Source organism: Opisthorchis viverrini, assembly GCF_000715545.1.
Source record: "Opisthorchis viverrini unplaced genomic scaffold opera_v5_2, whole genome shotgun sequence".
Taxonomy (NCBI): Eukaryota; Metazoa; Platyhelminthes; class Trematoda; order Opisthorchiida; family Opisthorchiidae; genus Opisthorchis; species Opisthorchis viverrini.
In genome coordinates, this window is record NW_008751658.1 from 2,145,593 (window position 1) to 2,171,167 (window position 25,575).

At 46.0% G+C, this 25,575-nt stretch overlaps 2 protein-coding genes across 2 annotated transcripts in view; one reads left to right on the forward strand and one right to left on the reverse strand.

Moving 5' to 3' along the window:
* The window catches only part of T265_00204 (hypothetical protein), a gene marked incomplete at both ends in the record, with an annotated part of 32,884 nt that extends 22,432 nt beyond the window's left edge, over positions 1-10,452 (reverse strand). Inside the window, 3 exons of the mRNA XM_009163912.1 lie at positions 168-261; positions 1,045-1,200; positions 10,369-10,452. Of these exons, the coding sequence (XP_009162176.1) occupies positions 168-261; positions 1,045-1,200; positions 10,369-10,452 (334 nt within the window). The remainder of the gene's footprint in view (positions 1-167; positions 262-1,044; positions 1,201-10,368) is intronic.
* Positions 2,954-25,010, forward strand: T265_12483 (hypothetical protein; the record flags this gene model as incomplete). The annotated part of the gene is made up of 7 exons (XM_009164007.1): positions 2,954-4,345; positions 9,923-11,007; positions 11,261-11,289; positions 14,189-15,360; positions 16,954-17,059; positions 22,073-22,269; positions 23,447-25,010. Coding segments are annotated over 7 exons (4,806 nt in total), but the record flags the coding sequence as incomplete, so codon positions are not given.
* Between the last annotated feature and the right edge of the window lie 565 nt (positions 25,011-25,575).

Below are 25,575 nucleotides of genomic sequence, written 5' to 3' on the forward strand. Positions count from 1 at the left end.
TGCAGGATGTGCCTTCCGAGAGCTCATTCATATACGGGTGAGGCGACGTGTTTGAACCGCTCAACTGGTCGTTTAGATAAACTCATATAAACTCGTCACTAATGTGTGCCTGCATTCTAGGGTCCTAATACACACCAAAATAGACTTTCTCTAATCCTAGTACATACGATGTCTGTCATTTCCGTTCTGTGGACGGGGGAGCTGATAGTTCAGAGGTTTGCGCTCAAGCACCGTTTCAAGCGTGTGACTGTTCCGTTCGCTCTAAATGATAATGGTACAGAGGAACTAGGATTCACGTATGCGCGTGCGTGTGCACCATGAGTCAAGTGTGGCGCGGCTTCCTTCCTGCAGCTGCTGTGTTGCTCTCCCTTCAGCGTCCCTACCAGCAAGCACAGCAGTTGCTTCCACCACCACCACCACCCCATCTGCTACTCTGTCGTTCTCTGAACGGCTGGTGGAACCGGACTGCGTAGCACACAAACTGCCTGTCCTCAGTCCAGACCGCAGATTCGTGCCATGTGAGACGAGGACAACTTCAGCCATCCACTTACCCAATTAGTGGTGGGGAAGCCGGCACAGCAGTTCCACCACCACCACCCCATCTGCTACTCTGTCGTTCTCTGAACGGCTGGTGGAACCGGACTGCGTAGCACACAAACTGCCTGTCCTCAGTCCAGACCGCAGATTCGTGCCATGTGAGACGAGGACAACTTCAGCCATCCACTTACCCAATTAGTGGTGGGGAAGCCGAAAATGAATCACACTGTGCTGGTCGGTGTCCCAAGGCGGTACAGATTTTTCAAACGGCCTTGGTTTGATCATTGCACTCGGGCCATTGCTTAGGTATGCAATGAGTCAGTCAATGGACAACTGATGGTTTGGTGTGCCTTAACCTTCATATCAAGCGATGAATACCCCATGCTGTGTGCTTTGTTTTTCTTGCTGGCACACAGACACTAGACTTTGGATCAGTCGACAGATAGCGAAATGGTCATGAGGTCAGTGAGTTTCGTTCACAGGACCTAACCGATTTCTTGTGCTTACTTCCTTGCGTCGTTCACAGCGTTCCGTTGGATGAGAGTTACACTTTTTCTTCATATTCAGCTCCAGCCTGAGGTGGACTAGCAGCCTGATAAATAGGATTCTTCGTGCCTTGGAAAATGTAACTAAACGCTTCTTCTTCGAATTTATTTTGTACGCCTATGATTAAGGTATCGAAACTGAGAGTGGATGCGCTGTTTTTAAACTCCACAGAGCAATGAGTACAAATAGCTACCGCAGCCTTTTAGTCACTGACGGCAGAGAAAGACAGGCACCCGTAGGAAACAACAGCCTATACGTACTCATCCGGATAACATAGGCTACTATTCATACCATACATATGGTCATCAGCTGGACGGGAATTTGAAGATATCTCTGTTTACTTCGTTACATTCCCTCTTGTGAGTACATATATATGCTGCACTGTTCACCCGGCGTCAGAAGGAGTGATCACTAGCAAAGCACCACCATATCTAGTATGAGTGACGTTGAGAGTTTTGCCGCATACCTTAGCAACGAGATCTATTCGCTGATCGGTGCAACTCAGCACTTTGGTCCTATTTGATACAATTCCTGTTGTATATAAGCACCTATCTGTTCTACGGTCAAAATGAGCTATTGAACACTACATGAACCTCCTTCGACAGTCGCGCCGTTTTTCACTAAATACTGGTCATCTTCAAATTGCCTGATCACCCGACATTCGATGTGTGTGTATGTGTAGCCCCGTTGAGTGAGTTAAATAAGTAGAGGTATCCTTTCGTGAATGGTCTTCGCTATCTCTCACTCAGAAAGTTTTTGAGTTATCTGCTAGGCGTCCTCTTCCTATGGACAACTGCTGTATAGACCTTCATTACTTCTTACCCCTTTCACGCTCTCTCCTCAAAAATGCCTCTTGACCAATCAGAAACGAATAACCAATCCACCTTTGCTCCTGCTCCTTGACGCGTCTCAAGTATCGTGTGCTCAATGCTGCGCGTTAGTTGCATGCTAGCCAATCGGAGCTAAGGAACTGACAATACGCGTAGCGCATGTGCACCATCGCGTCTTAGTTTGTCAACCGATTGGAATGCGATTTGGAATCTCGTAGACTGAATCACGAATGTCAGACTACCTGAAACTGAATTCGTGCGATATATTCGCAGACAAAATTTGATAAATAATTTATTGAAGCCGGGTTTTCCGACTTAAGGGCTCCATGTATTTTTTGCATCAATACTTTTGAATTTCAGGGAGCTATTTAGTTCATTCATAAGTTCCGATTTCGTAACTCAACTTTAATCATTTGCCAGGATAAAAACTACTCGCAGTTTTAAAGTTTCGCTCTAGACCATTATTTTCGAAACAGTATGCACACCAATCACCAAGAGAGAGACCGACAACCCATTCGAAGCAGTTCATATTAGACCCATACCGGGTCATCGACCTTACCCTTTCAGACACCCATTCCTGTGCGTATAGTCCATGAGGCTGATAACATGCACATAACTCGTACCACTAAGTGACTGAGTACTTTCTGCTATAAATCTTCCCGACTGAAAATCTGAACAAAATTAAGGACAAGTGTTCGCTGTCGTTCTCATATTTTCACTCGGAAACATGAATTTTTGAATCTCTGAATGTCTCTAGTCTGTTTGAAAAGTCTGAGCCTGATTAAAAAGCGGGGTTGTCGGTTGTGAACACATCGTTATGATCCCTGGCGAGGCATTGGCAAAGTTGATTTTGATATCTGTCTTATTGTTACCACTGTTTTCAGTAGAGCCTTCTCAACAGCTGTCAGTATGTGTTTATGTTTTGTGGTTGTGCGATGATTGGACTGTATCTCAGAAATCCACGTATCTTCTTTCTGTTTAAATTTCGATTTTCATATCGACTGTTTGATGCAATTTACCCGCATCTATCTGTATTATAGGGCCGTATATGTCCTCAGGCATCCACCTCCGTTGATCACAACTCTTGCCTCGAGGATGATGTGAAACATGCCGATGATGACAGCGATCACACGAAATCGGATGAAAGTGCAATAGACATGGAGGGATCGATTACTGACCACACACCTATTTCTCACAAACGGGCAGCAAGCTTTGATGAGTCGGGCGTCGACAGTGCAGACGCAGTGGATGAGCCAACGACTCCCACGCGACCACGAAGCCCAAAGCGGCATTGCACAGTCGATCTTACCAAATCCCAATCGAATCAGACGGTACCACTAATTCTTTCAATAGGCAACACCACAACGGACCTTCCTTCGAATGTTCCGTCTATGGGGCTTAACAAGCCGATCTTACCTAACATCACCGTGTGTTCACAACCCATGGGATCAGTTTCATCCGCCAATCCCGTTATGGGTCAGTTGATTCCAATCTCTGGACTGCCTGAACACCTGCTGTGTGGCATCTCGACAGCGCTACTGGGCGGTGCCGGCAATCCAACTACTAACACCCAAATTACCTCTGCCACTAACACTTCGGGTTCCCTGATTTCACTCCCAATGCTGGAGAATCAGATAAACATGACCACACCAAACGCATCTTCTACGTGGGTACTGACTAATCAACCGACTGGTTTAACTGCAAGTCTGCAGACTACAACTGGGGCCTCTCAGCCAACCCTATTTATGCCTGTACCTACTGCACTTGGTGACGCCAACATGAAGCCGTTTTCTACACATTTGGTAGAAATGAACTCGAACGGAGTGATGGCTGGTAGTCAGTCTACGAACCTGTTGCGTGTTACAGACTTACTGGAGCTACTTAAATCCTTCGGAGCCACAGGTGGTCTTGTATCGTCCATTAATGTACCCGTCAGCGCAGCTGCGTTAAATACCACAGTAACAACACCGGCAAGCACGTCTAGCGTGAACGGTACTGGTTCAACAGTTTTGTACACCACGTCGAATCAGCCTGGGCCTCAAACAGTTGCATCCAGTTTACCACCTTCCACTAGTTCTCCTGGGTCCCGAAACCTGGTCAACTTGGTGACCAGCTTAACTGGTACAAGCCCAATAAGTGCGCCGTCCACAATGAGTTCAAACACGAACGCCATATCCCCCAGTTTGTTATTCAATCAGTTGGTCATGGCTGCTGCTGCAGCAGCGAATTCTTCAACGAACGGTGTTATTCCCAGCCCAACACAGCTGAGTGACAGCACCGCAGTAGTTACCTCCGGAGCCGATCGGCTTCCAGATACAGTACCCCCTGAACAGGCCTTGGATATGTCGGTGAGTATCTCATACATTGCTCAGTGTTACTTCATTTCCCAGTGTTATAAGCGCTTTGATATTCATCCACTTACTCCTGGAACTGTATTTGTAGCTTTTCTAGGACTTCTTCTTCTGAGGAGAAGTGTTTACAACCTTAGTCAGTCACAACGCCACTAGGCTAACTAATGTTCAGAGCGAATTCATCACGTTATGCTTATTTCTCTCAAAAAGACCTTATCCCGCTCATAGTCATGCGCTGTCTTTCCTTGGTTGTACCACTATATTTTGCGTGACATAAGTTATCATGTTCTCCACCACGTGAATATTACAGCTCGCCTAACACATGCGTGCTGATCATAAGTTGTCCGTAGAGTGTAGTTTGTGCTGGCCGTGAACACACACGCAGTTCTGTGTGGGAAATAGCACGAGAACAATGTGACCACATGGCTCTCGTGTGTGAGCGGAATCTCAGGCTGACGTTGTAGACTGGTCGTTAACCGCTTTCATGCGCTGGTTCATAAGCCTGGCCACACAGGCGAATAGTCAGAGCAACTACTATATTGGTTATCCGGATAACTGGTGCACCCGGACGAACCTTCATTCTACAGATATACCATTAACCTGGCAGAGCAGTCATCAATAGTTATTCTGTCGATTGGACCAAGTTTTAGTGATATTTGTACACCATTCAATAGTCTCGAGTTTTCCAGTCGGGCAGACGAGCAGCACTAACCGTATGCTTGCCTGTCCCGTAGTGTGCATCCGTTTATTTATGTCTGTTCATGCTTGTCTGACATTCAGCCAACTTGTTAGTTAGTTTGCCAATGGTGCTGCACGCCAAGTAGCACGCAACTCTCGTTCCTACTCTTCCAGCTTCTTTCTAGCTGTGCCGCTATCCTGTCCATTCCAATCCTCGCAGCGTGCACATGTAATTGCACACGCGGCTCTCAAAATTGACATTTTGCACTTTCACTGTTTCTCTGATGTGTTATTCCGCAGTTACTTATGCACTTTTCGGGACTGCCATGTCTACCACGGGTGATAACCTTTAGATTTCTGTCTGCGTACGTATGCTTAGCTGGTATAGCGAGGGAATTCGAAGAGAATACTTGCGACGTCCCCACCCATATAGGAGGTGGCGTAGGTTATTTTCCCAAAGTTCTTTTCTAGCCGGATCTCCAAGCCTTGTGGTTCTTATAATTTGGGCACTCAGATTTGGAAGTCTGACACCGTGAAACTCCATATCGAAGCCTATTTTGGAGCTACATTGTCGTTGACGCTCCGAGAGGTGTGAGTCGGACTTATTCACTCAGTTGTTTCTAGTGATTTTCTGCTTAACTTCTACGACATTTTATCAAGAAAAAATGCGCAGTTTCAAAATTAGTTTCATAAATGTGTTGGGTTAATAACGCCGCTTGAGATGAATGGGTCATTTGAGACGCACTAGCAAAAACACCCTCGCTTCTGTGAATTTATGCTTGACAACTTATGTACCTCGCCTCATCCGTCACCATCCAGCTCAGGATTTTGTGCTTTGCGGTCTATTTTGGTGCAGAAACTCTCTTCTCCTATCGTGTGAGAGGTCTTCTATACCCGCTGGTTCATCGGAACGTTCGTGACAAGTGTAACTCTGGTTGTTGAATTGCTCGAACTGCACACTAGTTCGCAGATGACTGCTGCAAAATCGCAGTCCAAAAATTCTTTTCAAAACGACTCCTAAATTTAGACGGGATTAATTAACCTGCGAACCACAAATAATCGTGCATCACTTTTAGCTGATATCACGCTGAATATGGTCACGGTTTTAAAGCACATTACTGTTGAAATTAACCCGCTCAGTATGTGATACTTCAAGCGCCACAATTCACTTCCCTGGAAAGGAATGATTCCAACACACCAAATTTTGTTTCCCACCCGATATGCACAATCACAAGCAGCGCCTAGGTGTTGACGCAGTTTGGGTGCTGTGTTTTTTTGGGTAGGCACGAACACTTATGCATGGCGAGATAAACCTTCTGCTAGTAGCTTCAAGTATCTCGTCAATGCCTTTCTCAGACTCCATTTTCTGCTACTGCTACCACCACCATCATAGCCTGTTTATGTGCACCGAAAGAGTTAATTTTGTGCGTACAGAGTGGTGGGGAAGAGAAACGGGGGTGAACGAGAAGGAACGATGGTACATGGATGAGTGCAGTTGGAATAAACCCATCGGCATCCAGTCGTTTGTGCGTCTGCACCGGCCGAGACAGTTGGTTTATATTTGAGCCTGATCGTGCCCGACTGCGTTCGTTGGCTGCCACGTGCTCCTCAATCATTACTGTGCCATTTCTATCACTCTAGCGGGTGCGTTTGTGCATGTGAAAGGAGAAATTTTCAGGTCCGCGCGTAGTTGTGGCTGGGTGTGTTTATGTGCGTGGATGCTGAGACGACCTCCACTCTTTTCACTTTTCCCCAGGCGATAGCCACGTGATGGGCTTAAAAATCAGAGGGAGCGAGTGCTGCTCCATATCTAGAAGAATGTTAGGTAGGTGTTGTCGGCAGTGATGAACCGTCGGTAAACATACACACATGCACGAATCGTGGAATAATATCATCCTGTCCGCATTTGCCATGCTTTCGGTTCACATGTACCCACTACTCCTGCCACAACACACACTTCATTCTGGGGCGAGTACCAGATTAGCGGACTGTATCCCAACACATGAGAAGAATTTCGTCTCACTTGACTATCTGCCATACCCTCACAGTCTTTTTCAGCAACTGCTATCAACCCCTCCCACTCTGAAACTAGAGGACGAAACTGGTACTATGAAACTCGTTTCACTCCGTTTTACTTGCTTGTCGTCATCAGTATTGGTCAACTTATCTCAGGCTTCTCATGGTGTGCTGGCCCCGGTTTAGGATTCTTCCGGTAGTCCCCTGACATGAAACATACTCACATCTGGTTATTCTCGTTCCCGCGGCAGAAAAGTCATACAGTAACTCATAAAAACTGTTTAACCGTTAAATACAAGACACACAGCGATTCCAAACATTCAGTTTCAGAGAACGAATGCTATATAACGTTCCCATCTAGTTCAGGTATCATGGAGTAAAGTGCCATGTGGCTAACAGTTGTATGTGGTTAACATCAGTGAAGACCAAAAACGCAACATGAGATCTTCGGTGATGAGTTTTGATAATACTCATGATAGTTGCCTTTTTCGGAGGAAAGTAGAGCTGACCCTTCCTCTCAGCACTGACCAAGAGTCTTCTAGAATCACGCTGTATGTATAAAGACGACTGTTTGTCGAAAGTAACCCACCTACAACGTCACTTAATAAGGCAGATAATCCACCCACTATGGGGAATAGCGTTCCTTTTCGTTACTCTGACTTGTGATTCGACTGGCAGCCTAGTCAGTGAACGCATGCTTTTGGAGAGGGTAAGTTCGGTCTGCCATAGAGACCGCAACAGACTCATGGGCATGCATAATGCACTACTCATAAGGTTGCTGGAAATTCGTCGACAACCCACGGCAGGTTTCGTCCTTCTTTGGGCTCATCAGGTAGGCTCAGTCCCAGAGTTTCCGTCAACCTTATGTTTTACTTGAAACCAAATTGTATGAAATTAACGGAATACACTCATTTGCAAACAAATTTAGTTTTGCGAGAGACTCACCTGGAACCCAGCTGGATCTCTCGTTTGTGATGTTTCCAGGCATGTGCTGAATGTGCTGCACCAGGCCGCCTCATGTTTCAGTTGCTACAAAATTCGAGATATCGCGATACATCCATGTACGTAATGCACTACTCATACGGTTGCTGAAAACTCCTCGCAGCCCACGACCGGGTTCACCCTTCGTCGTGAAGCACTTTCAGTTGCCTGGAAACATCACAGACGAGAGATTTAGCTGGGTTCCAGGTGAGTCTCTCACAAAACCAAAGTTGTTTACAAACGAGTGTATTTCGCCAGACTGTTGGGCGCCCAAGTAGAACATACCAAAATTCTCCCCCCGTTCACATATATTATTATGCGAAGTTAAACACCTAGTCCCAAACAGAGATTATTTTAACACCAGGCTGAAATGAGTCCCCTCAGTCGAATGTGATTTGCAGAAACTGTCCCGTGGTTCAGTCGCGTCCGTATTCAAGGTGCTGAGGCATTTTTCCCGTCAACCCAGTTCATTCAGTTAAATATCGATCACTTGGGTTTAAACACATCTTTAGTTTAGATTTCTTGTATCCAGGGTTATGGTAAACTAAGGTGCGAATGTCAACTTTTTAAAAGCCCAGTGCTGGGAATGGGTGAGTGTCCTGGCGCCAACTACCCGTATCCACCTGCTCAAAATGACAAGCAACAGTTCATTAGTGTTTTGGTGCGAATCAGGGCGACGAGGAAGAGCACTGCCGTCACTTTGGGTTAGGCCAATTAGATTTTACGATATCAGAGGGCTAGTTGAATGTGGAACATAGTCTCAGCTCATGTTTGGTCTTGCTCAGTGGCAGCGGAAACGGGTGACTTGACCCTTTGCTACACCTTGAAGCATGTAGTATGTTAGCAACCAGGCACGGAGATAAATGTTTTGATTTGCATCCGGTTGGGGTGGGAGTGAGTACAAAATTAATCTAAAACCGAATGAAGTGTGAATAAGATGGAGATACGGAACTCAAAACCAATTTAAGTAAACTGTACTTAAGTGCAGCCCATTTTGACCAATACAACTGGGGAAGTAGAAATAGGGTCAGAGAAGGCGAGTTAGAAAAAAAGTAAGATATTCGAAATTATGGTATTGTGATCGTGGTGGGCAGAGACAGGTATCACAGTGTGTATATTACAATGTCCAAAACTTCGACAATGAAACACAGACCGTGTATGATGGACAGGAGGAAAGCTCAGTGGTTGTTATAGCTGTTTGGTTGGACAACGAAGGAATGCCCTTCAACGCCTGAGTTGCTTCCTGAAATGGACCACTGCCTGAGCACAAGGTTTGAAAGTGATGAACCATTCACAGGAATAAAACGGCAATTGTAATTGCCAAAAAATCTTTTCACGGTGATTTGTGCTGGTAGAACCTGAAGAACAGCGGGCTATAGGGAAACCAGGCACAATAGGCCGGATATACGTGCGTTCGACAGAGGATATCTGCAATGGAGCATGAGTACTAGGTGGGCAGAGAAGTGATTTTGGTTGGTATCATGGTCAAGTAAATACAGAAAAAGAATGAAAAACTGAATGCGACAGAATGCAGTACTGTATGGGTTATTTGTTGCTATGAAAAGGACTACGAATTGCTCATAAAAACGAAAATTACTGGATTTTAAATTCGATAAAGGACATGAACATGCGACATCAAAGGGCCTAAATCAGCCCGAGAACTGACGCCGAAGCGTACGCAAGTGTAACTGCTTCCGGAATAAGCCGATAGGGCTCATACACCGTCCGACAAACAAGCCTCGAACGCTGTTCTGCCTCAATGACAGTCGCAACCTCCTAGAGCCGGTGACAACCAATATTCCTTATTATTAACTAACTGGCACTAATCGGATTCATACTATCAAGTCGTTATACGGTATGATGATATGTTTTGGATGGGTAGGTTTTTTCAGCCGGCATCAGCTGATCTATCACTATATCAGCTGTGTTTAGCGTATCTTTGAACACGGTAGCTTTATGGCCTACTCGTTTACTGTTTTTCAGGTTCGTTCAGGCACTATTCCACTGGGTGTGCCAGTTTCCATCTCCATTGGTCCTGGGTTAGCCAAGTCAAGTGAAGGCACTGGACATTCTATGTCCAAGGTCACAGAAGCCACGGAATCTAGGTCCGTCATCACTTTGCCATTCAAGCAAGACCAAACAAATATTGCTTCACTTCAGGGAGTCATGGAAGCTCTCACGGCAGCCCTTAAAGGCGGTATGAAACAGCGCACACCACAAACACCTGATGTCGTTTCATCCAACACACTTTCGAATTCGGCGAATTGTGCTGCTATTAACACACGATCGACCTCTCCAGGAAGTGTTTCAAAGACCAACACTGGATCACCGACGGACCATGCAACGTCCAGTCATTCAGCCTTAGTCAGGCCCCAGACGACGGAAATAGAAAGTGTGCTTAATGGCAGTGCTGCCAAAACCTCGCTCACCACATCCCATTCAATTCTGCTTCCATTCGTGGCACAAAACCTGGAGACAGCATCGACGGTATCGGGTTTTCCGGATGAGAGCATTGATTCAGGGGACCCTCGTCCACCAACTACTCAGACGGTATCATCCGCACCCTATCATCTTACAAGCAACACAACCGCAACCAGTCCTCCACCTCAAATGGTGAGCCTTGCTCAGCTTCAGGCGATCATGTCGGCAATGGCTAACAATGGGTCGATATCCGTCACAACCCCACTGGTGAACGCCTTAGCAGCAACGACATCCAGCACTTCCACGTCCCAGTCAGTTAACTTGTCTTCCACAAACACAGGACAGAATGCGTCGACAAATGTACAAAACAGCTCACTTTTGTCCGCCAACCAAGTACTTTTAAATGCAAGCTCGCTCTCCAGTGGTACAACTGGGGTAATCCCCTTGACGGATCCCAACGGAACGCTTCTTGCGTCGGCTTCACTTGCGAATCCGACAGGCGCTCTGTCACTGACCGCAACCTCCGGTTCCCCATTGTCGACGGCGGCTATTTTCAGTTCTAATGCCGGGCCGACAACGGTGTGCACAACACCCCTGACTATTGGCGGACTGAAAAATATTCAGCTAGCTCCCGGGGCAGAGGGTGAGTAAGCATCCTTGCATCATTTTTCGACCGCATTTTTCAACTTTTGCCTTTCTCAGTCACTTTACAGACCTAAGCACGTTTATCCACTTTATACTTGATGGTTTTTTTTTAAAAAAAACAATTGGTTAGCATATCTGGAAGTGTAACAGTCTGCCCCGGTTTTGCTGTGTTCTCACTCAGGTTGAGAGATCCAGTCTCCATACCTCTCCTTCTTAGTCTAATGATGAAGCGGTCACAAACCACATTTGTTCTAGGTTTGATTTTGCACGCAGTTTAGCCGTAGGTCTGTTCCATTCGCCGGAGTTTGAGCACTAAATAGAGTTCCACCACCTGAATATGTCGTAACGCTCTGTGTCAGCTGATATCCGCACACTATCCATTTCACAACTGTGACCAGATATCGCTATGGTGTGATGGGCGTTAGATTCAAACCTTGGATGCTATGCTAATCTTAGTGGTAATACACCAGGTTATGCCGTATGGATTCAGAAGCTTCGGGTACAATCCTGTCCAGTGTCACGGATCAGATGATCACACTTGGCGTCCTGTGGTTATTGCTGTGATCACCTGAAGCAACGCTTTATGTGGTTTAAAGTGCGGACATGACGGCCAAGACCGATGCTGCCTAAGGACGGCAAGATCAGTAAGGGGATGAAGGGAGCAGGCTTTGAAGTTGCGTGCTGATAAGCGGCGGAATGCTGGGAAAACTTAGTGTGAGGCTACCAGTGCAACGGCCACCATCGAACGGTATCACATGGAAGCCAAACATATTTAGAATTTTCACAGTTAGTCAACCTCCGATCGCACGAGGTTGCACTTGAATTCGAAGCCGCCTACGCGTCTTTCAGTGGGACGAATGTGGTGTTAGTCGCCCCCGTGGGGCACTCTATACCATCCAATCTAGTGTAAATGACCTAATTCATCCTACAAACCTGAGTGGTGCATCTCCTGACTATTCATATTGGACCTGAATGACCTACAGTGTTCGCGTCCATTGGGCGCCAACTTGCACTCTTCTTGTCACATTCGACTACCTACATCAGTGACCACTCTAATGGCGCGTTCCTGGAAATCAGCGTATTTTTTGGCTCACTCTTTGGTGCTGTTTGTCTTTTGAAGACTACCCCACTGCCCAAAGTATTGGCTCATTCCTGAAAGCCCTTCGGCTCCTAAGTATGTCTAGAGTGCAGATGAATCCCAAGTACTGCGACCGATAAGAGCACAGACTATTCCTTCGTTGGAAGCGCCTTTCACTATATAGCGCTCTGTGTTTCGTAGTAAAGAAGGGTAATCGAGCGGCTTCTTCGAAGCATTCTTTTTGACATGTCTGTCTTGGGTGGGTACGATGTGAGGAATTCATGTGCACCTCACCGGTTATTTGACGCAGATGCCTGTGGCTAAATAAAAACAGGATAGCCTATTTTCATGAGTAAATCTTCCGGTGAATGCTGGCTGGGTGTGACAACATTCGACGAAGAGGACAGGTTAGCTCTCAGACACGGTGACAGACACTTGGATGTTTGGTTGAATTGTTATTTTTTCGAACACGGGACGAGATGACTCAGTGATTAGAGTGCGAATTTACTGACCGGAATGTCTGTGGTTCGAACCCGATCTCTGCCTCTCGAATTCTCTTGTCTAGACTTAGGCAACCTGGCAGTATCCCAGCCCTCATGATGCCTTCTGGTGGAAAGGTGTACCATATCGTAGTTAATCATACATTATAACCTTAAACGGATTCCGCCAGCAGTTCACTGGCTTAGCTCAATGCTAAAACCTTGTCCCCGACGATGGAGAAGCCAGTATGCAACTTTACGCCCATCCACTCGGGAAATTTCTTGAGGATTTTCTCCAGTTTACGCATCCTCGAGTGTAAAGCACAAGATTATATCTTGCTTGCATATTCACTGTCTGAAGAACGTACTCTGTTTAGACGTCCATATCAACAGATGAGTAAATCAATGCGTGTAGCTTCCGTTACTGGATCTGTGAATTCATCACACATTAATGGCTACTATTCTCACAACACAACTCTGCTGTGGTGCCTTGTAAATGCTCCACATTATTACGGATGGAAGACCTAATCTGCTCTAGCAAAGGGTGGTTGCTAAATGTTTCATCTTGTCCCTACTTTAACTATTGGCAAGCTAGAAGCCCATTTATATCACAACAGACGATTATGATGCTCGCCCGGGGTCGATCGGTGGCTCACACTAATCTCAGAGACGACGACATTCAGGTTTTTCGCAGCAGGCGCACATTTGGAATTAGATCGAACGAGGTCGTGGTAACCTGAGCAGCCCTCCATGTTGTGATAAGCAACAGACACCAACCATCAGCAGACAAACTCTGAGACCGTGCGAGGGAGAGTGACGTGTGTGTGTGTGTGTGTAACAAGGGGTCGGAGATGTTGATGCTTAGATGAATCTGATCAGGGTTGTCCGTCAAAGTGGTGGTTGTATGATCGATTTTCGGGCACATTGCCTTGGGTCAGGTTGAGAATTTGCATTTCCGATGCTCGATTCCAGTCGTGGGCGTGCGTGTCTGTGTGCATGTGTTTGTGTATACTACTTAGTGTTTCGGCCGGGCTCGTTTTGTTTACCTCTGTGCTATGGTCACCCAGTCTTCGACCCACACTCGCACATCCTGAGTCGAGGTTGGTGAACTTGTCTCGACTTGTTCCCTCGATGCGACTCAAACCCTATTGAGGTCAGTATGACCATTCAGACGACAATGACAGCGTCTTTGACGGTCCAGTTAGATCGTGTCACCCCACACGACCTATTTATGCATTAATAAGTTTGATACTATCCCTGAATGGTTTCATCGGTGCAACAAAATGAAGTCCTATGCAAGTCTAAATTTGAGGGTTGTCATTTGGGCTTTTAGTATATTGGTCAGTTTGACAGTTTTCGTACACCTCCCTCAACTGACACAGACGAGTTAACCGATAATAGGGTTTAAACTGATTCTTACTCCATGTCATCTGGGTTGCCCCCCCCCCCCCCGCTCGGTTTTATTGATGCCCCGCGCTTCGGTTTTCAGTCTAGCGTTGGATGTGCGACATCGTTCTTCACGCTAGATGTTGTTGGATTCTTCATCAGCCCTTTTTCGGAGATGTAAAGACCACCTAGGATAGCGACTGCTCGAATAACGTGTTCAATTGTTACGTTACTGATTAGTTTCTTTCGTTCGTATCGTAGGTTTATCCTTAGCGGGGATAATCTCTGGTGCCCACGCTCAAGCCGGACAACTACATCCCACCTTAGTGAGCAATCCCGCCCTGATCAATCTGATTTCATCCACTGGTCGTCCGCTCACCTCCCAGGCAAATGTGCCGCTCACATCCGCTGCTGCTGTCCGTCTGTTGAACAGCTTGAATAACTTGACGCCATCAAACGGTTTGTTAACAGCGGCCAATACAACAGCTTCAACGACAACACCTTCCGTGATTCCTAGTAGTTCAGTCCCCACTGGCACGTTGCTAGGAGGCGTTGGACTGACTGGTGGAAGCACGCTGAATTGGCTCGATTCGTCACAAGCACTGTTTGCAGCGGCCGCAGCTGCAGCCTCAGGTAATGTCAACCAAATTTCTTTCAACACTCTCCGTGGGCCAACTATATCCGGGGCCATCGGAACACCACGTCCCCTGGGGGCAAACGGCTCCTTTATTGGTCTGTTGGATCCCAGAACTGGTCTCCAGCTGCGGGTGGCTGATATCAGCGGGATCTCCTCAACTCTGACATCCAGCCTTTCCGCTTCCAATGAATTAACAAATTGTATTGGAAGCAGTGGGCTTTCAACAACTAATAGTGTCTTTACTCACCCAATAGACGATCCAGCGGCCCTACGACCGATTGAAGCACACGCTATTGGTGCCGGTGAGTTAAGGAGAAAAGTAACGGAAAATGATCACTTCGCAAAGTCTGGTGACACAGAGACTGCATCACCATATGATACACACTTGGATGACGACTGGGATTCAGGACACGATGACTCGAGCAAAATTCAGAACGATTTGAAGACAATTTATTCTTCGGGAATCAAAACTGATCCACTTGCTGACAGTGCTGGTTCGAGTCCAAATCTCACCAGCATAACATCCACGTTATTGTCTGCAGTCAACCGTCGCAATAATTCTACTTCGAGAAGTCCCTTAATAAGTGGGTCTAGCAGGCGAGGAGTTGGGTCCTTGGGCGATCCGCTACAACCTGGACGACCACACAGACAAAACTTCACCCCGACACAAAACCGCATACTCACCGAATGGTATCAAACACACCAGAGCAAACCTTATCCATCCACAGATGATACGAAGGAACTTGCGATCATCTCAGGTCTAAGCTATTCGCAGGTGAGTTTGGATTACCTTTACCAGAATGATACCTATCCTCTGATACACAACTGAGCACTGGTTTATACTTTTCCTCAATGATCAGTGTTTTACAGTGTGCTTATGGGTCAATGCTTTTAGCTCGGATAGGCTCTATAGGGTTCACAACTGCGGAATTCTCCGGGCGAGTCGTTGAGATGATTGGCTCTGGGTGTACGCGTGGGAAAACTTTGTATATTTCACCTTTAAGTGTCTGGTCTCTAGTCAACGTTCATCATTGAAGGGCTGTTGGCCTACTGGTCTTTCTGAGACATCAGCGTGTGTTTTCGTGCGGCGGTATCTCTGTTAGGGAACAGTTGACCGTTCATGTTGTATTCCCTATCTGTGTTACCCAGTATAGCTGACTAGGTATCTGAATGTTTAATTACTGCGTCCGTGAGAGACTAATCCTAAGCACATTTCCAGTTAAAGATATAAAAATCTGCTGTCATTACTGTTTTGGTCCAAAAACCTGTTACTACATTATCCTTTGCTCAGGTGCAGTATGTATTCTGTTGAGTTAGAATCTCATTAATACGAAACTTGATTGCCCAGTGGTTAGAGTGAGAATTTACTGACCGAAAGGTCCGTGGTTCGAACCCGATCTCTGCCTCTCGACTTTCCCTATCTAGACTTGGGCAACCTGACGATATCCCGCCCTCATGCTTCCTTCTACTGTCACGGCAGCTGAGCACCGAAAAGGTGCTGAAGCTGAATGATTCCTTGACGGAACACTAATAATAAGGGCGCTGAAAGCTCTTCGACAGCCACTAGCGGTTTTGTCCTTCTTGGGGCTCTTCGGGTGGATGCAGTCTCCTAGTTTCCGTCAACTATATGTTTTACTTGAACCTACATTGTACACACTTCATTTGCAAACTAACTTAGTTTTAACGGGAGAAACATCAGACGCGTTTGCGCGTTTACGCGTATGAACATAAGTCTGCCAAAGCCGTCCTCATACCATGCTTGTCAGTTAGTGGAGCTAATTTTAATGAAGTTTCTACTTCGTTTTGCGGTCTAAACTATTTCAAATATGCATTCTTTCATTGGTGCTCCGGTTTTCCATGAGCATTCAGGAGCTTTTTGGTAACATATTTCAGAATGGACTCCACAGAAGAAACCGGAAGCTGTTAGATACTCAGCACATCGATCGATCTATTGAGCACAGCTTTCCTGTCCTGGCAGGCTAAACATATTACCAGTGCCGTTGCCGTTCATCCGATTAATCTGTTTCAGGCATTTCCTGGATCGTACCCCAAGTAAGGAGGACTACCGCATCCTTACCATGAACTTCCTACCTGAGAGTTAATGAAATCACAAAAAACCCCATAGTGTAAGATAACCAGCAGACGTTTGTCACATGAGTGTCTTGGCCCCATGTCACAAGCCATCTGACAGAAATTTAGTCAATTCACCTAGATCAGCGATCAGCTCTGAAGTTATGTAGCAGTGGGTCGGATCCAACCCATAACTCGTAGTTTGGACAGCCCCAGTCTAGTGATCGCTATGTTCAGCACTACCTAAAGTCGAGTATACGTATGCTATCTTTATTTTCTTTCATTTGTCTTGAAAAAGGCCCCTATTGCCACATTGCCACAAGCGAAGTGGAAATTACACACCATAGGAACCAACGCCAGAACTTTTGGTGTGAATAAGCTGTTCTATCAAGAAGTCATCATCAGTAACTTGTGCTTTCAGCCGCTCTCGGCAAATTGATATCAGCTGGAATTCACATTTTCACTGTCCTCCCAAATGCTTCGAGTTCTGTACCCGTGGAATCACACTGTGACGATTGCAAACAAGGATCACGCAGTTCCACGGTGTTGCTTAGAATAGTAGTCCGGGTGGACTTCACGTCCGGCTTCAGCGATTTGACGCCAATGCGTTTCAACCGAACACAACCGCTAACCGAATATAAAGTGGCAACCGTCACTGGAAAGGATTCGCATCATGTTGAATTCCTTATAGTCAAGAATTGAGTTGTCTTCAGAAGGACGCCCTCTTTGCAAAAAGGCAAACCGATTGTATGCCAGTGTCGTTCCCACTAATCTTGCTCAGTTTTGTCTGTATAGTTCGCCATCATAGATTTCTCCAACGGACACTTTTCGTGGTTGACAAAAGGACGTACTACTTCATGTGATAGTGATTTGGTATAAATACGCTGAGTTGGCTGCTTAGCATCTGGGGAAATCCGGACTGATAATAAAAATGAACTACTCCTACCAAAACGTTGCTCTCATTCTGACTTTCCGACGAATATCAGACAAGATGTTACTTCGCACACGAAAATCGTTTTTCTGTGTATGATAGTGTTTTGGCTTTTAGGTTTTTGCCTGTTCAATAACATGTTGCTATTTGAAAACTGGTTCAGCTTAGTCAATTTATTCTGGCCAACATCCAAGCCTTCCAATGGTGTATGAGCTCACGTAGGGTAGTTAGTTGCCAGGTCAGCAAATCTGGCGCTGTGATTTAGCACTCGCCCTAGCACTCTCACTCTTGTCGCTTTGTCTCCGAGGTTTTACACTTGATGAGTAAGATGACCTGAGCCCCACTGTGGGAGCTTTTGGAGCTGGCAGACATGATACCAGATGTATCGGCACTTCATTTCACAGACATACATTGGCAGGGTAGCAACAAAACTCTTGCTAAGGCACTTGGGCTAGCTGCATTGATATTTCGCTCTACAGTGGCATGGGCAAATGGAAAAGCTGCCACACTGGTTGTGTTCCGCCATGTCTCATTCATCCCAAACTCCACGCCATTCTCCTCGGGAACAGACTAAACATGCACCTAGGCTCAACGCACACGGAATGTGTGGTGTGTACGCTCGGTTGCCTTGTCAGTTGGTATCTGCCATCCCAATCGGTGGTTACCGTGTGACGTACTTGTGTGCCCATGTGCGTTCACATACACACATTTGGTGGCTACTCTACAAGTGCTTTTGTTTCCAACTCGCACACGCACAGATGCACAACCCAACCCATCCCATCCTTCCTGTTCTAAAATAAGCATTCCATCAAGTCGCCGACGTGGTGCCGCTGCTCCCGCTGCTCAGTTCACCTGTGCTTTCACCGGACAGACACTCGTCGTCCGTTTTGCATACCTCACTCCCCACTGTCCTCACAATCACCGCTATGCTGCTGCTCGTTGCCTTGTTCATGCCATCACGATGGCAGACTGCTTCTCCCAACTGTGCGTGCGCACACGTGAACATCTTCCGATCGAACTTCACAGCAGATTACGTGCACGCGCACAGCACAACCCCACACTGTATCGTTCTACAAAAATGCACAAACGCACGTGCGAGTGCATCTCGTCTCTGGGACAAAGCGATGATGCAGTAAGTCGGCTGTGCTGCCTCTCGTGGTGCTGCCGCTGTGCTTTTGGTTTCATTGCGATCGATCGATCGTTCGCCTGACCGTTCCCACTCTACACACGTATAAGTGACTGGGCAAAAGTCGATTGGGATGGACTGAAGGCTTTTCTCATCCACAGTGCGCACGTACATATCCGTATATAGACGCACACCATTCAGCGGTTTGCAACCCAGAACAGTTCGCTCACCTTGACCACCTATTTTACCGTGGATGCATTCGTCTTCATGCTGCTGTGTAAACCCAATTGAGCGAGCGAATGTAGGGGAGCGTGGGTGTCATTGCTACTGGCCTGCTTCCATCGGACACAGCCTACCAAAGTAGGTGCGCGCATAGTGCACTAACTTGCCGGCAACAGGAGAAAATTATATTGATGTTCCAAGCTCTGTTACACAAGTCTGTCATTGAGAACTTGTTGGGAGTTTTCCGAGATATGAGGAACGGGTGGACCACAGATGAAACCATACAAGAAATTTAATGACTGCTTGATACACGTTTTATTGAGGAAAATATCGCGGTTCCTGGTGCTAAACTTAGGACTGGAATTGCCCCTTTCCCTCAGGATTTATTAAGGCAGTTGCACTCAGATTTTCTTACAATACAGCGTATGCCATCCATAAACGTTGTGGTCAGCTACAACCATAGCTACTCAAATTCAGTGGACGTCATCCATCAGTCCATATTGCAATGGGCAAATGTTACTTTAATTTAGACTTTCCCCGTGACTGAAGATCCTTGAGTACTTTAAAAGTTCATGTCGATTTACAATTACACACTGCAGCTGAGGTTACAGATGGGTGTGTTGCCTCGGCAACACCTAAGCCCACGAGACTGTAGTAGTCTATATTCGCTAATTGTTGGATTCGAACGTATACGTCTTGACAAAGAATGGCTTTGGGAAGCGCTCCACAGTCAGACATACTATCGATCATCATTACCTCATGGAGAGAGGTTCATTCATTTGCGATGGATGCAACTCGAGATGAAGTGGCTCCTTTTTGTGTGCATACCCAAATAAAAAGGATCCTTCCATCCAATAATAACCATCCGGACGGTGCCATGTCCGAGCGATAAGGCTGAACCCAGGGTTACTGCTATTCCTTCGGTTTATAAACTTAGGACAGCTCATGCCGAATTTTTTCGTTAAGATGAAATCTTGGGTGAGGGTAAACTGACCGCAGTTCCTATGATGCTCTTGAAGATAAAGAACTTTCCGGAACTCGGCAAAACTTGTAAGTTGTTTCCATTACTACAAATCGGAGGTCTCCCTAGGTTGAATTAGATTCAGTAGCCAAGTCAGCTCGTCGTTAGTAGAATGCTATCTGTTGAATACATGACTGGCATGAACTTTTCAAGCAGTTCGTATCGTTAATGGTCCTTTCTGATAGTAGCGTTGAGTTGTGGCAACGTTCGCCTTGCCTACGACTGACTGCACTTACGGCGGCTAGGTCCAGAATACCCGTCGATCGACTAGATCTCCTTGTGTGACTCATGTGTGATCTGCGCTTCGTGGTCATACCAATGGATCAAAGGCTAAGTCTAATCAGAATGTGTATCGATAAACTTGACCACGGCGCTGTATTTTTCGTCTTTTATCCATGTTTATAACCATACTTTCCAGCTGAGACTTTGTCGACTGCGTTGTTCTTCATGAAGCCGCTTGTATCATGCCGCCAATCACTCCGTAGTATCTAGGCTGTTCTTTTACAAGCTCCATTAGGGTCTGGTAAAAAACAGTTTTGACGGGCTAGTATCCTACTGAAACGCCACAAGAGACCGAAAAATGGGCAAGCAGTTTTCTACTACCACAGCAAACTGATCAAACGAAACGCAGAATCATACAGTACGTTACAGAGACGACGTGTTAAGCATGAATGTTTTCTGGGCTGCTTTACTCTCACTTAGACCACGTGATATACATTGAACTTCCCGGATCATAGTCCCGAATTCGTTTCCCCGATAACCTGCATAAAATAACGGAAATCAGAATAAGTCTTGTCCGATCAACTCTAACACTCACTGAATTGACAACAGTTTCTACTACCTTAGACGTCTTCGAAATCAGAAAAAAACCAAATCCTGTCGTATCAGCAAGGTGACCGTGTTCAGGAACAAGAAAAAACAAACACCCCGTGTTGAAATGCATGTTAATCACACTACTGCTCAGCTACCCGTAGTTAAACAGTAGTGTTCATTGACAAAGATGCGGGTCTGGATCACCCTAGACGTTCGTGTGAAGCGCGATGCTGATGCTTTCCACCAAAGGTGAAACAGTCAGTCTCTTGGCTTTCCATCATCACGGCTTGTCTTCACTTGCATGAAACTTCAATATCTCCTCACTTCTGACAAAAAAACTGTCCCTCTTGATTGAGGCTCACAGTGATACGGGTGCATGAGCAAAGTCAGTTCATTGGCTGGAGGAAGTGGTCAATGGGTAAAACCCTAAAGATTACCTTGCTGTTTTCACTGTTGAATCGGATAGGTTGGGTCATGCAAGTATAGAACAGTGTTTCCTTTCCACAGAAGAAACCACTCGGAATAATCTGTAGGGCTTAGTAGATTGACAAAGGTAGTAGCGGCAAATATTTTTATGATACTTATGATATTAGGAAGGACCCTAGAATGCCTGTCTTAGGAAGAACGATGTTTCGGGGAGTAGAAGAAAATCAAATGCTAGTTAAGAATGAACGCTCTGAAGAAGTAACCTGTTTTTTACGACTCTGAGAAGCACTCCTTGAGATGGCTTATCGAATTAGTGCTGGTTTATGGCTAAGACTTACACAGTCGAAATCAAATCAGCGGTGACAGTAACTCCAATGCTTCACTGCCGCACAAATGCAAATACATGTCGGCTTATTAAAACAAATACGAAGGTAAACAAAAAGCACGTCCGAACAACTACTCAGCTGGTTGTATCCAAATTGATGGAAAAACTTTACCGAAATTGGCCGGGTTGTCTGGCCTCAAAAATTCTCTGTGGCTTTTGTTCAACAAAACGTCTCTGTCCAATCACAGTGTTCACCTCAGGATCTTTTTGCAAAGAGAGACAAGAGTCCTAGCAGAGATGCGTTCTAGCGAGGCACCCTAGAGATACGTACCTGAATGGGAACTTTTCCGGGGAAAAGTACTTCTACCCATCTCAGTTAGACGTGAAAAGCTATAAAATTCAATATACAGAGGGCGCCACCTAGTGGACTTGGTTCTCTTGTTGAAAACCGTTAGTTTGCTTCTGTGGCCGGCGGGAAAATCCAAACTTTCTCTCACCTGATCGGAGATCTGCTGATCACCGTTTCCCGCTATCTAACCCACCTACCCACTAGTGCACCCACCAGCAACTGTGCGCACGAGAACCACGTGTGTGTCACACTTCCACCTCTTGATTGTGAAACCCTTCCGCCTACGTTGCACAATGGCATGTGCGCACCGTATCCTATCAGCTCCATTGCCGAACTCCACCGATCGATCAGTCAACGCGGCTGTCACACTTGCTCGTCCTGTCTCGTTTTCTCGTTTCCTGGTACGTCTGGGGTGGTGGAGCTTTGGGCGCGCTAGTGCCCGACCCGTGTAACATGTCAGGGCTTGGTGCGATTACTGGCTTGACAAAACGAGCAATCCATATGCACCGTTGCTGCGCTCAGGTCTTAGCCAAGCGGGCGACTGAACGTGCATACAAGTCGGCTGGCGAGGCAACCCTGGAGGGGGAGGAAGTTTGGTGTTCGGACAATTGGAGGGATTGGAGCGAGTTGTTCTGTCTATATCTGGGTTGGCATGCTCGTTCACGGTGCCGTCTCTGACAGGAGCGTTTTGTGTGCACAAACATACAAGCAGACTGTGTAGTTGAGAGCGACGCACCTCGAGTTTTGTGCGACGCTCATTGCCCGGTTGAAAAAGGTTAGCTTGCCTGAAACACTTGCGTGCTGGAAACATAAATTTCTCCTCGATTGCGAATGTCTGTCTTCATGACCTTTTGGGCGCGTTGTGCTGGTTTATCGTTAGGGGTAACAAGTCAGCTGATTGCGTAAACGAGAACAGTGGAATGTCTGTGGACTCGCACGCGTCTGCTTGGGTAAAGTCAGTTTACTGCCCTTCTGGTTCACTTGTTCTCTAACTCGGTCAACCTAATTTTCACTATATCTCTCACATTCTCCCTTGTGTATGTTCTCATTAACTCCCACATCTGCGTTTCATTTTCACCCGTAAATGTCACATCAACGAGATGAAAGCATTCAGAGCATTTTTCATCCGCCCAAACCTCATCAGCCGAACTAAAACATGATAGATCCTAAGTTCACTCTGAGGTATCCGCATGGGTCGCGTTCATAACACACAACCTAGTTTGGTGTGCGCTGTGTGTAAATGTGTGAGGTGTGTGCTTCTTTGATTGTACTTCTACTTATTAGATGGGATGAATTGTTGTGATTTCCGCAATAGAAATTGAGGATGGAACAGGATGCAGATGGTCGACGATGTCATTCCTATTCTGTGTGACCAATATTACTGATGTGCGAGAGATGAAATCATCCGTATCTATTACACCAGGTAGATCTTTCATTCATTGGGGCGCCACTGTCTACCTCATTCACAATGCAGTAGCGATAGGAGTAGATGATAGTGTGGAGGGTGCTATATAATTAAGTGTAGGTTATTTCTCATAAATTGAAATTCTCCTGCTAATTTGTTTTTTAAACATTTAGGTCAAGAAATGGTTCGCAAATAAACGAGCACGTTCTTCCTCCAGTGGTTTACCCAAACCAACACCACCAATGGCACCGGATTCTTCACCCGATCCGTCGGCAGCGGCCGCCATTGTGGCCGCTGCGATGGCTGCTGCAACGTCGGAAGTTACTACGACGGACAACGCCCACTATGTCAATTCAGTTGGTCGTACTACCACTCCAGACAGTCTGACACAAGCAGCTGCTACCCATATAAATAACACAAGCTACAGAGAAGTTGCACTGGGCTCAGAAGAGGGTGCTCATGTCGGTGATTTGTCTGTTACCCAGTCTTGTGGGTCCGTTGGAATGGCTTCCTCCATCTGTACAGAGGATGATGATCCACCTCTCACTGTTGTGCTTGAAGCGAAGATTAACACTTACAAAAGTCCTGAGCAGCTGGATCATGACAACGGAGCTCCTGCGGAACCCATTTGTTTGGAGCCCATACAGGATGCACTGACATTCACCAATTCTGACCATTCTCCCTCTGATCTCGTCAAACCGAAGTCCACTAATAGTGGAACAGCAGACTCCGCTGCCTCTCCTCCAACGTTACAGGTACACCTCACCCCTCGAATGATATCCCCACAGAATGCTGGCATAGTAAATTCCGGTTATGACAGCATGGAGCTCCCTGATGAGGCTAATCTTCCAGAGGAAATTCCATCTTCGGCTTCAAACGATTGTGCAACTAGTCAGTCCTCTCCATGTACACAAGAAGTGCAGGCCCGTCAGGAAACGCTTCGATGCCCAAAATCCAAAGGGATGAGAAACCGAGGAGTTACTTTGGATGCAAGCTGAAATTGGTGAAGTCCTTAGCGGATTTGAAACAAGAGCCTATTCTTCTCAGGCTATTAAGCTTTTTGACCCTTCAAACTTTGGGGTATTTGCTTATTACCCACCGACCTAGCAGATGCATGTAAACTCAGTCCACAGCTGGAAGATTGGTCTGTAACCAAAATCTCAGTTATTACAGGCAAACCTGTGAAACCACCTTCGACCTCAGGTTACCTGTTTCCGTCCGGGTAACCCACTGTTTATTAATGCCCTCTCATTTGTAATTTTGCCGAACATCCCACTATCCTCTAATGTGCATGAGTTCTAATGTTTTTCGACTTTTAACCAACTACTTATGAGAAGTCGGATAGTCAACTCCGATTCCCACGTTCGCATGCTGACAGTTCGAGTCCACGTCAACATTTAATTACTGTAAATAGTATCCCCTTTTTATCCAAGCCCAACGATGTACTATCACTATTATTCCTGTGCTTTCGTTTCTATCCCATAATCGTCCCCCTTAGTGTTTTGTTGATGCTTTTCTATGCCACTTGACAGTAAACGCGCTAAAGTCGTGTTGAAAATCATCCATACCTCACACTGACCAACTCACTCACTCACTGACCCAGCAAACAACTCGTGTTTTCTAGTCCTCCTACAACCGCTTTGATTTTTGCCTTGAATTTGAACCCCCACCGACTCACCTGCCAGTGGAAAACAATGTGTTATTGTATCGAATGTGGCTTACATTTCAGAATTTTTCGGCGGAATTCATTCCGCTTGCCTTTTTACAAACAAACTACAAGTCATCATTCATTGTCTTGCAACTTAGCTTGAGGTTTTCGTGACCGATTCCCTTCATTGCTCGCAGAATGGAAACAACATGCGGGAACAAAGAAACTTGACGAGAAATGCAGAATACCAAATGCGCGAAAGCATAGCTATATGTCTCGGGTTAAGGGGGATAAAGCTGTCTAACCATGAACAAGATATCTAACAAGTGCGACAGGAGTTTCAGTCTCATTGGTCGAAACTTGTTCGCGTAAGAGTGGCTAGTTCTGTTTCTGTACCACTTTCAGTGGAGTTAAGAAAATTGCTGTGACCAAAGCTAGGATGAGAGATGCCACAATAGCTGTTTTGACGAGGCAACAACTACCTTCACAGCAACATCAAAGTGGAATTAATAACTTATTGCTACACGCATATCATATACGAAAATTCTACTAGATCCGAAGAAAGTTGATCATCAGTTAGGTGAGTAATTCGTTCTGGTGTTAAATTCACAGATATCTTCCACAGCACTATAGCGGTAAGCTTTTGCCCAAGAG